The sequence below is a fragment of the Lygodium microphyllum genome, chromosome 5 (genome assembly GCF_053477565.2).
Source record: "Lygodium microphyllum isolate KBCC chromosome 5, Lygodium_microphyllum_v1.1.10, whole genome shotgun sequence".
Classification (NCBI taxonomy): domain Eukaryota; kingdom Viridiplantae; phylum Streptophyta; class Polypodiopsida; order Schizaeales; family Lygodiaceae; genus Lygodium; species Lygodium microphyllum.
This window is the reverse complement of record NC_141139.1, coordinates 170,514,151-170,526,194: the sequence shown is the minus strand read 5'-3', so window position 1 is coordinate 170,526,194 and position 12,044 is coordinate 170,514,151. Positions and strand designations below refer to the sequence as shown.

Below are 12,044 nucleotides of genomic sequence, written 5' to 3'. Positions count from 1 at the left end.
AGGTCATTGCTGTGAGATGGAAGGATCGAGGTGCAGGTGGGATTCAGTAGACAGTGTGAGAGAGTGAGAGACAAAGTTGAAGCACGACACCCAAGAGAATAGACTGAATGAGTGTAACCAGAAAGTACAAAGTACAACCCTTAAACCTTAGGGTTGTAGGGGGTGTTCACACCCGACACACACTAAGTGCCGAAATGTGTGTAACATAAGCACATAAGTACATACGACAATAAGACCATAAGTCTGGGGGAAAAAACCTCTCCTACCGAGAGTAAAAAGTGCCCCAGTGTCCTATTGATCACCGACACTCCCATATGAGCGTAGGCGTAAGTGAGGCGTGAGTCAAATACCCAACAATTGCATCAGGTGTGGAGCTTTCTCTGTGTTGAATCTCAGTGTTTTGACATCGCCGTTATATGTTGAGACTCTCAAAACGACCCTTAAAATTTTGAATTTTGATTTTGGATGATCTAGTTGCTTTTGTGTTCAAAATAGTAATATTTATCATTTTTTGGCTTTTTCTATTCTTGGCTTGATGCATAGTAACATGGGATGGGGGTGCGAATGGGGATAGGAATTGCCATCCTCTATCACCATGAAAAGGGGCTCTAACATAGGGACAGGACTTGGATGGTGTAGGGATGAGATGGGATTGGGATGGTATACTAAAATGTGAGTGCAACGGAAGAAGTGTGATAGTGCGTAGCGGAAGAATGAACATAAACATAGAGATAAAGGAACAGAGAGAGACTGCAAGAAAAGAAGAAAGAAATCTGCACTGAACAAGGAAAGAATGCCGAATACAGAAGGAAGACTGATCAGTCCTTGCTTGCAGTCCAAACCGTCAGTGAGGACACCAGATCAAGCTAATGATGACAGCAACATCGGAGATGGAGGAAGATGACGGAGTCAGAGTGTGCACCTGCCAAGGAAGGAGGAAGATATGTGTTTGCCAAGTGGGAGAACTAAATAAATAGGCACAAACCATAAAAACTTGCCGATTGCAATTTGGGGCAAAAAATATGGCCGACCAGAATTTAATGCTGATAAAAATGCTAGAAATACTCAAAAAAATCCTAGAAAGGGTGGACAATGTCCAACAAGTGAGGTAGACTGATGTATGTAGAAATTGCTTAGGAAATGTACACAAAATCTCGACTAGAGGAGAAAATGCACTAAAAGGCAATAAACTGACTGGTCTAGAATGGGATACCTCCTCTGTCCAAACAAGTGATAACCGAGTCAGAGCTCCTAAAGTCCTTGTTTGATTGAGTCTAAGGCTTACAAGCAGGAGATGACAAGACATGCCAAACATGATTGCTAACAAGAAGTACATGGGTAGGGGAAGAGAAAGACTACAATGAAAGAGAAAAATCTGCACTCAACTCTAGGAGAATGCTGAATACAATCAAGACCAATCAGTTCTGATCTGCATGCAGCCCAAAACGTTAGTGAGGGCATTGGATCGGATTGACTATGGAAGGAAGCATTGGATGTTGGAGGAGAACCAATGTGCTGAATTTGCAAAAGAATGAATGATCAGGCACTCAACTCAGCTATAAATAGTTGACATGCTCAAAATTGGATGATTGCATGAATCTAGGGCAAAAAATGCTGGCCAATCTGACCATCAGCAAAAAAATAACGGAGAAATGCTGATCGCAAATACCCAGCAAGCTGCCCTCATCTAGCAGTGTGAAAGCAGCCTTCGTCCATTGAAAAAGAAGTACCTTGAGCTGGAAATATAACCTCAGCCAATGTGAACATCCTAAAATTGATAAAAAACGAAACACAGTGAAGTGCATGCTCTAGAAAGAGCTGCCTCCTTCATCAAAATACATGAAATGATAGACAGACAAAATGTCAGAGCTCTTAATGTCCTCGTCTGACTCAGATTGAGTGAGGCTCATAGGTAGGAGATGATAGTGCATGACACGAATGATTGTTGACCAAAAAATGGCCATCCCATGTTACTATTCTTGAACATCTTATTTTCTCTAGTTGTTGGTAAGGCCTATACCATACTTCTAACATTCCTAAAATAATTGGCTTTCCATAATGCTATAATATAAGGTTACAATATTGATCAATAATCTTGCGCATAGAAATAATAAGCATACCAACCAATAATAAATCATGCACCAATGGTGTCTATAATAATAGTTTGCATACCAAAGATGCTCCACTGGTAACTATAAAAATCATTGCATTTGCACTACTCGGGCTACTAATAATTTATTGGCTAAAAACACAAAATACGTTAAAGTTCTTGCCTATCCGCTTGACACAATGCAACTAGTGCTACACACATATATGTGTAACGAGTAACTATTATTCGACAAGTAGAAAATTATAATCAAAATCCATTAAATAAGCAAGCAACATCGTATTTTCATAGAAATAATAAAATCTCATATCGCGTAATAGTGACTTGTTGCACGTGTATCTGTGTAGCACTAGTCGCATTGTGGTAAGCGGATAGGTAAGAAATTAATGTGTTTTGTGTTTTTGGTTACCACACTATTAGTAGCCGGAGTAATGTAGATGCACTATTTTCATATTTACCAATGGAGCATCTTTGGTACACTGATGATTATTTTAGGTGGCATTGGTGGGTGATTTATTATTCGCTAGTGCGCTTATTATTTTTATACACAAAATTATTGATCATTAGTGTAACCTTTATACTATAGCCTTATTACAACTCAATTATTTTTGTTAAGATTAGAAGCATGGTTTAGGTTTTAGAAACAATTAGAAAAAGCAAGGCATTCAAACCAAGAAAAGCAAAAGCTCAAAAAGGATGTATGTCACTATTTAGAGCACAAAAGCAACAGGATCGGTCACAAAATTGTAGAACAGGGAAAAATATAAATTTGTTGTGTCTCACTTATCCAATATCGAAATTTAGAGCTTTAAGAGTCGTTTTGGGGGTTTTTGCACGCTTGGGACACAACATCAATGTTAATGCCAAGACTCGGTTTAGAGAAACACAAAACACATTAATTCCCTGCCTATCCATTTGGCACAATGCGACGTGTGTTGCATGCATGGATGTGCAAGGAGTCACTATTATGCGAGAAATAGAGAAATAATTTGAAACCACCAAAGTCCATTGCCTGACAAGCGTGACTTATAGCTCCTTTGAGTCTTCATGACCCCTTCCTAAGATTGTAACTTTCTACACACGATTATCTTTTGTATTTTTGTAGAGGTGCATACTCATGTTCAAAGATCTTATCCATCTCATGAGAATCTTTATTTGCTCATTTACTATACAGCTTCAAACTTCTACAACAATGTAGGGATTAAGAACTGATAGTAGGCCAATATCTATACCTTACACTCGTATCATATGTGAAATTTTGAAATCAAAGGTTGCATCTTGTGCTGTTGTTATTTGCTTCAATAGGCTTTTTCAGCAAATTCTTGAGTGTGTGAAATTCTTAAGTGGTTATGTTGGTGAGTTAAGTAAAGATAATATTTGTTTTAAATGTGATGTTTTATTCTTTTGAGTTGTGACATACATCAGATGGTTTACAAGGGAAGGATGGAAGCAACGGAAAGAGCTATACATACGTGTGGTAAGACCCCTTCCCCATTTTTCTATCTTTTTTATTTTGGAGAAAAGGAAATTTCATAATAACACTTCGGTGAAAATTCCCTGAGGCAAAATGCAGAGCATAAGAGGAACTCTTTAAAGGGTACAAAAGTTTTGGGCCTATGACTTTACACTGCTGTCATTAGTTTATAAACAAAGCAAATGGGCATACACATGCTACTTCAATTGTTCATTTTTGTACAGTGTGTCCTATTTCTCCTAGCATCCAAGATAAGGTGTTGGGATCAATAAATATACAGATGTGTTACCTGATTACTACCTTTACCTTGTTGAGGATTATGTGTGCAATTTAGCGTACCTCCATTAAAATAAGGCCCCTTTAGGAACTTGTAGTGGAGCCAAATAATTTTTAGATAGCTGTTTATGCTACAGCACCTTAGAGATTTCATTTTTTTTCTATCCCTCCTCTATTTTCTGTCCCATTCAATATAAAGAGCTTGGAAGTGTAAATGCACAGACATTTCACTCAAGTCAATTAATTCTTTTTATATATCCTTTTGGAGCTTATGCAAGAAAATTAAGGTACATGCAATACATAGAGCTACCTATTACTTGAAAGATTGAGCAGGTTTTGGCACTCACTAAGTTTTTTGCTTATAGAAATATATATTGCTAGATGGCATGTTTTTGCACAAAAGTGGCAAATGGTAGTTCTGGGTATTGGTAGCTCTTCCCCTTCCCCTATCACATCCATATCCTCTTTTAAACAAGACGGATTGACAACATGACAATGATGGAAGCAAACATAAGCTGAACTGTATGGAAGATGGAAGTGAGGTGAAATGACATTGCATGGACTAAGTGACACTAACCAAAATGATGTGGTGCCCAGATGTAGATATATATGGTCCACCATTTGAGGAAGCCTCAAAAAGGAGTTGGTGGTCCAATGGAGATCAAACAAATCAAATTATGCACTTTGTTGATTGTGACTGCTGTAACGGGTCTGTTTTGACCTGTGAAGTGCTGCAAAGGCTGCAAATCCTTACGTTTTCCTGCTGGGCTGACTTCTTGTGCCGCTGGTGAAACCTTTCCTGGCTGGGCGACAATGTTCAGCTGCTGTTCGATAGATTTCTTCCCTGCTGTACCCTACAATCCCTTTGTTTCTACTTGGGCTCTAGCTGCAGTTCTTTTCATCCTGCGAGCAGGCATCCACCTGTTTGACTTTCATCTAGCTTGCGTTTTCACTTCTGATGGTATTTTCAACCTGATGTACTGAGCCATTGAACTTGTGATTTTGGGCTTGGCCCAAGCATTTTGTATGAATATCTTACATATCTTCTCTTCATTTTATCTATCAATGGCTCTTCCATGCTGTAACATTGATAACAAACTTAAAAGCCTTGGACTATCTAACTTGGAGTGCAGCGATGAAAGCTTGGTTTGTGCAGAAGCGACTTTGATACATTGATTTAGGTTCTAGCTCTCGTACCCCAGAACCCTCTCCTCTCTCCCTTTGGTGAGGCCCAATACAACTTTTGAGGAAGTAGTCCTGGATTGGGATACAAATAATGCCAAAGTGTATTCAATGCTCCTTCGGTGTATTTCAAAAGAAGTCCTACCAGCTGCTATCTCTTGTGGGATGTCTCCAAAGTATGGTTGAAGCTCTTGTTGTCACAGGACATGATTTTTTACTTTGTTGCTTTGGTGTACTTAAGTTGTGCACATGTGAAATGCAAGTTAAATTGGGCATGGTGACAGTCCAAAGCCCTAGTGGGGCAATGCGGAACATTCGTAGAAGTTGTGATAAGTTATGTTAGATAGATGCTAGTGGGTGCCTCGTGACAATCTTGGCTCTAGGCATTACATGTGCCCTTGGGAATGACTTTGGTGTCATTGGGCTAGAGAAAATTAAAACTTTAGTGCTTAACACTAAGATCAATGAAAGTTAAAGGACTTTCAAGTTCAATGGGATTAGCATTTTACATTGTGGATATGAAGTGGCCAATTTGTGGGCGCAGCCAAGCAATTTTTGAATTTCCACAACTGAAAATTGGTGGAAATTGACTTTTAGAGGCTGAGAAATGCATTAACAAGTGGGCCACATGGTAGGTGGAGAGAGATTATGCCATGCAAGGTTGGTAGGAGTCATTCAAGATTGATGGAGGATCAATGGGGGCATGTCCTAGACTGGCGATTGCTCTTGTGTGCATTCTCAAGGATGCGGATGTTAGCCTACCTATGTTAGTTATGTCAGTCAGTCATCTCTTGGTTTTGAGTTCCTGTCAGAGTTTGATGGAGACATAAGAGCTTTGGCAGTTTAGGTGCATTTTCTTTATTTGTCCGTTTCCTATGTGCATTCCTAGGTCAGTTACTACTTTCCACAGTCTATCCATACTTGCTACACATTATCATTGTCATTTGGGATTTTTTTGGGGTCACTTGTATTTTTTTGGCATTTTTCCCTTCATTGACCAACATTTATTACTAGTTGGGCCTGGCCTCCCTTGATGTAGGTTGACCATATTTGGGTATTTTTGGCTATTTATAGTGAGCCTCTCCACTTGCTAGACACAAACTCTCTTCAGTCTTCAGTCATCCCTTTGCAGGTGCACACTTTGACACTTTGACTCTCTGTGCTTAGTGTTGCCATCATCATCAGCCTGATTTGGTGTCCTTATTGACACTTTGGGCTGCATCCTGGGACTGATATGTCCGTCATCATTGTATCAATATTCTTCTTTAGTCAGTGCATTATTGTTCCTTCATTCTCTACTTTCTCTCTTCTTCTCTCTCTCTCTCTCTCTGTGCTTCTCTTTGTGTTCGTGTTTCTCGATACAATCTGGAGATTTCTTGCAAAAGAGCAGGTTTTCATCACAAGGGAGCAGCCCAAATCTTCAAAACTTCGATTTCCAGCTTGTGCTTACATCTTGCATAGGTGCTGTAGGACCAAGCAAGCTTGTCTAATCATCAAGCGGCTTCAAATTTTTGTGTCTTGCAGAAAACACAAACTTGCATTTTGTAGGTGACCTCTCCTTGGTGCAAGCGACAACATCCTTGTTGCTATTGCAGGAGGTGACAACTTTGTGGGCATAGGCAACAGCTTTGCTGTAGACGACAACTTTTTGTGCCGGCGACAGCTTCTTGTTGATCAGTCAGTTGTTTCTTTGATAAATGCAGATTTTTGGGTGATTGTAGGATCGAACTTGTCTTATCAGTTCACAAGCTTTGATAACTAAGAGGAGGAGCTTCTTTCTAGATACTCTTGAGTGGAGATGCGATTATCGCAATTATAGTTAGCAAGATGAGTCCTCCACTTGGATGCATCCCCCCTCTATTCATCTTTCACAGAAGGCTCGGTCCTTAGTGAAGATGCTGCCCTTGATTTCCTTGGTGCATGCGCATATCTTACCTTCAATACCCAAAGAGGACAAACTCGATGGTTCGAACTATTCGTTGTGGTCGTGTAAGGTGGAGTGCATACTCGACACCTTTGATCTTTGGGCTCTTGTTTTAGATTCCATCCCTCGTCCTAAGGAGGATTCAATAGATGGGACTTCTATGGACTGAGAGCCTCGTGGGATTAGCTCAACTCTCGAGTCCGATCTTATCTCTTTATGAGTTTGCAAGATTTTGTCCTTGTGATTGTTTTTGTTTGAAGACTGCAGCAAAAGTGTGGAAGAAGCTTGTGTTTTTATATCAGCACAAGATGATGGAGTGAGCGATGTGCAGTGATGATGCAATGTCCGGCAATGAAAATGCTAGGTAGAGAGCAAAATGTGAGCAAGAGTAGCGAATGAGAGTTAGAGATAGAGATGCACAATGTTCTTTGGTACAATTTGTTGTATGTACCTCTTTAGGTTTTAGATAGATATATATGAAAGTACAAATGTGCTAAGGGTGTGTTCACACACATGCACATATAAAAGGCATGATGGCCCTTTATTCCCAACAACCTTTCACCTAAAGGCAATGTGCCTTAAGAGGAGAAAAGAATTAGCTAAGTCTAGGTATGTACAAAGCTGGAATACATATACCTATCCAACTCCCATTATCGTGAGAAGATTCAAGATCTGCAGGATTATCATCTGTATGCACTTTGACAAGCTCAATGCTCTTGTTGTCAAGTACATCTCTAATGAAGTGATACTTCACTTGTATGTGCTTCGTCTTTGCATGAAAGACGGGATTCCGTGCCAGCATGATAGCACTCTGACTATCACAATAATGGAGAATAGGTAACTCTGTAATGCCAAGCTTTCCCACCAGACGTGAAAGCCATAAAGCCTCCTTGCATGCCTCAGTGGTAGCCACATACTGTGTCTCTGTAGTAGACAATGCAACACACTTTTGTAGCATGGAGATTCAAGAGACTGCTCCTCCTGTGAAGGTAAACATATATCCAAAAATGAACTTTTTGTAGTCCGCATGACCAGCATAGTCTGCATCCGTAAAGCCAACGACAAATGCCTTCTGCTTTCCAAAGTAGATGCACAAATCCTTTGTGCCTTTGAGGTATCTCATAATACCTTTCATTGCTTTTCAATGCTTTTTACTAGGGTTTGCCATGTATTTGCTAACCACTACTACTGCAGAGGCAATGTTAGGACATGTAGCAACCATAGCATACATCAAACTGCCAACAGCTGAAGCATATGGTATCTTGGCCATTTCAGCCTTCTCATCATCAGATGTAGAGCTGTCCTCTACACCAACTTTTACATATGGAGGCAATGTAACCCCAATTGTTCCCCCCTCCCCCCCTCTCCATATTGAAACGCTGCAAAACCTTGGAGGTATACTCCTGTTGAGATAGATAGAGTAATCCTTTTGACCTATCTCTGAGTATTCGCATACCAAGAATATGATTTGCATCACCAAGATCCTTCATGTCAAAGCTGCCATGAAGACTTTGCTTCAGTGAGTTCAAGATATGAGTATCCCTGCCAAAAATCAGCATGTTATCAACATACAGAACCAAGATAATCAGGCTGCCATTTGCTACCTTCTTGGTGTACAAGCAATGATCCACTTGACTTCTATGAAAACCTTGAGACTGCATAAATTATGATATCATTCTCTTGGTGCTTGTTTCAGCCCATACAAACTTCTTTTGAGTTTACATACCATCTTTTTTTTCCCTTTTGCCTTAAACCCTTCAGGCTGCTGCATATATATGTCTTCATGCAGATCACCATGTAAGAATGCAGTCATTATATCCATCTGTATAAGCTCCATACCTTCAGCTGCAACCAAGCCCAAAATGGTTCTCAATGTAGTCATCTTGACTATAGGAGAGAAGATCTCATCAAAGTCAACTCCATGTTCCTGCTTATACCCCTTCGCAACCAATCTTGCTTTGTACTTTGGCGAGAAACCAAAAGTGACCATCTTGTAAACCCATTTGCATGGAAGGGTTTTCTGCCCTTCAGGCAAGTGCACCAAGTCCCAAGTGCCATTTTTCTCAAGAGATTCCATCTCTGACAACATGGCTTTATACCATTTCTTGCTGTCGTGTTTGTCCATTGCTTCCTTGAAGCAAGACGGTTCACCAGAGTCTGTCAACATGACATAATCAGCTATATTGTTTGCACCAGGAACGAACCTATCAGGTTGTCTAGTAGCCCTAGATGATCTCTTAACCCAATGATCATTGTTTGCTGGTTGTTGAGCTTGCAAATTTCCATTTTCAGCTTGCTGTCCTGGCATTTCAGCCTGCAAATCAGCAATAACAGCTTGCTGTCTTGGCTATTCTTGCACATCTAGTGGCTCATCATTATGGGCAATGGCTGGCTGATCATTTCTAGGATTATTTTCTGCATTTTGCAGGTTCATTTACAGCAGGTATTTGCTGCTGTACAACGGGCATATTTTGCTGTCCAAAAGTATTTCTTCGCGGAATATAACCCTACGGACTTCCTTTGTTCTTTCGGGCTGTTTGTGTATGCAATCTTCCCGGAAGATAACATCATTGTTGCATACTACTTTTCTTTTCTTAAGATCTCGTAATCTATAACCCATTTCACATTCATCACCATATCTTAGGAAAATACATGTACAGGACTTTGACTCAAGTTTGTTGTGTTCTTCCTTATGTATGTATACAAATGCTTCGCAGCCAAACACTTTCAAGTGTGCATGTGAAGGTGGCTTGCCCGACTACGCTTCTTGGGGAACCCCCCTCCCCCCCCCCCGCGCGCAAAAAAGACCTGTTTGGTGACCGATTAATCAAGTGTACGGTTGTCATAACAGCCTTTGCCAAAAAACCATGAGGTAAAGCAGCATGTGACAGCATTGTACGGACTTTGTCTTGAATGGTCCGATTCATACGCTCTGCAACACTATTTTGGGGCCGATTATGAGGGACAGTGCGTTTCCTCTTTATCCCTTTGCTATCACAAAATGCCCGAAAGGCCCTGGACACATATTCCTCACCATTGTCAGAGCGAAGACACTTAAGTGTCTTATCAGTCTGATTCTCAACCAATGCCAAGAATTTTTGAAACTTGTCAAGCACTTCGTCCTTGCTACGAATAGGATAAACCCATTCCTTCATGTAGCATCATCGACAAAGGTGACAAAGTATTTCTTTTCCCCTAAAGATAACCCTGGCATTTGACATACATTCAAATGTACTAACTCTAGAGAAGAAGATTTCAATGAAAGAGACTTCTTATAAGACGTCTGTGCATGTTTACCATAAACACAATGATCTCAATGCTCAAAATCAGCATAACGAAGACAAGGCAAGTAAGCACTTTCATTCCAGTTTGACTCGTGTCCCAACCGGCCATGCCACAAAGAAACACTTGGCTACTCGGTCACGGCAACAACATGGTTATACACACTAGATACATGGAGAGGATACAAGGTATTACTTTTACAACCTCTGGCAATCACTCTAGATTCCTTACAAGTTACAGATCTGTGATCAATACAAACGACTCCCGACCGACACGCCGTTGCTTCCGTCCCCGCCATTGCAACCTGTCGAATCCCCCTGTTGACGCGATGCGTCCCCCGTCTCTCTCGCCTGCCGGTCGCCATTGCATTGTTTGAGCCACCGACAGTTCCCGCCATTGCAGCGACCCCTCCTCCCTCCCCCCCCTCCCCCCCCCCCCCCCCCTTGCGGCCGTCCGTCCTGCCTCCAGCTCGCCCTCGCCCTGCGACTGCCTACCCTGTGGCCGCTTGTTCGCCCTGCGCTGCCTCTCCCCCCCCTTTCCCCTCCCGGCCTTGCGCACTCTCTCGCTTGGAGGCCCGGCTAGGCGGTCATACCACCGCTCTGAAAACACCAACTTTCTCCTCTCCCCCCCGATAGTGTAGCATCCATCGTGTTTGGTAGGTTCTCGGAAGGATGCGCGATGGAAACCTCTGGTTAGACGCCTATGCTGTGGCCGCTTGTTCCTGGAGGCTCGGCTAGGCGGTCACACCACCGCTCTGAAAACACTAAATTTTCCCTCTCCCCCCTCGGTAGTATAGCATTGTGTTTGGTAGGTTCTCGGAAGGATGCGTGATGGAAACCTCTAGTTAGACGCCGGTGCATTCTACGAGTGCCCCCCAGTCAAACACCTTGCGTATCATCCTCTCTGAGGAACAACTCTCAGCCGTTTGTGCCATAGAGTTGGAGTTGAAAGAAACAACATTCTTCGATTAGGTCCTTGTACACTCCGCATTGAGGGGCTCAGCTGCAGGATTGACTCCACTCCACGCTGCGCATTGGCACAGTGCAGATCGTGGAGGCAGTTCTCATGGGCCAAGAGATTTTCATGGTTCAACTCACCTTTGTAGATGTAGCTTGTGAGTTAGTGGAGAGCTCGCCCTATGCTTCCACGAAGGGGGTCATTTACATGGTTCCCTGGTATAGCGGCTTTACGGTGGAGACATTTGTGCTCCACAACAGATTTCTTAGACACCCAGTCACTCTACTTTTCCTCGGACTGGGGATAGAGTACCGCGAGTTAGTGGAGGACTTTAGACAGCTCTTCAGCACAGTTCTTCTTGCCTTCTTCGTAGATGCAGTGACAGCTGCAGGAGTCCCGAAGGTACGAGTGGCCGCAAAAGACACAAAGAGTATACCCAAGTTCCTGGAGATTGAGGCAGGAGGTCACTCCTTTAGGCAGCAGGTCATTGTGATTGGGCAACCAGGGTAGTGTTTGCGCTGCCACGACTTTGGACACCAGGCAGCAGATTGATACGTTTCGGAGCCAAGGCAGCTCCGCCGACAGGCTTGCAGGTGGACGCTAACAGCTTCACACGGGTCAGAAGACGATAGAGAGGGAGACGACAGGGAGGGCCGCAACCAACGCTGTAGTCGCAGCCTCGACAACATGGTGCAGGAGGGTGAGCGACGCCCCCTCGGCAGAGCACTCCATAGCCCCCCCTACCCTTCCCACCCGGTAGGACCGCAGTCCCCCACAGCCACCACCCGTGCCACAGACTACCCCACCTGAGATTCCACAGTCCCCGACCCCCCCCCCCCCCC

General features: G+C 42.6%; 1 protein-coding gene across 4 annotated transcripts in view; it reads left to right on the top strand.

Moving 5' to 3' along the window:
* The window catches only part of LOC148036686 (Mitochondrial inner membrane translocase complex, subunit Tim44-related protein), a 126,246-nt gene that overhangs the window by 48,603 nt on the left and 65,599 nt on the right, over window positions 1-12,044 (top strand). For all 4 annotated transcript variants that reach the window (XM_087678735.1, XM_087678737.1, XM_087678736.1 and 1 more), the window contains exon 5: window positions 3,533-3,584. In XM_087678735.1, coding sequence (XP_087534861.1) covers window positions 3,533-3,584 — 52 coding nt within the window. The remainder of the gene's footprint in view (window positions 1-3,532; window positions 3,585-12,044) is intronic.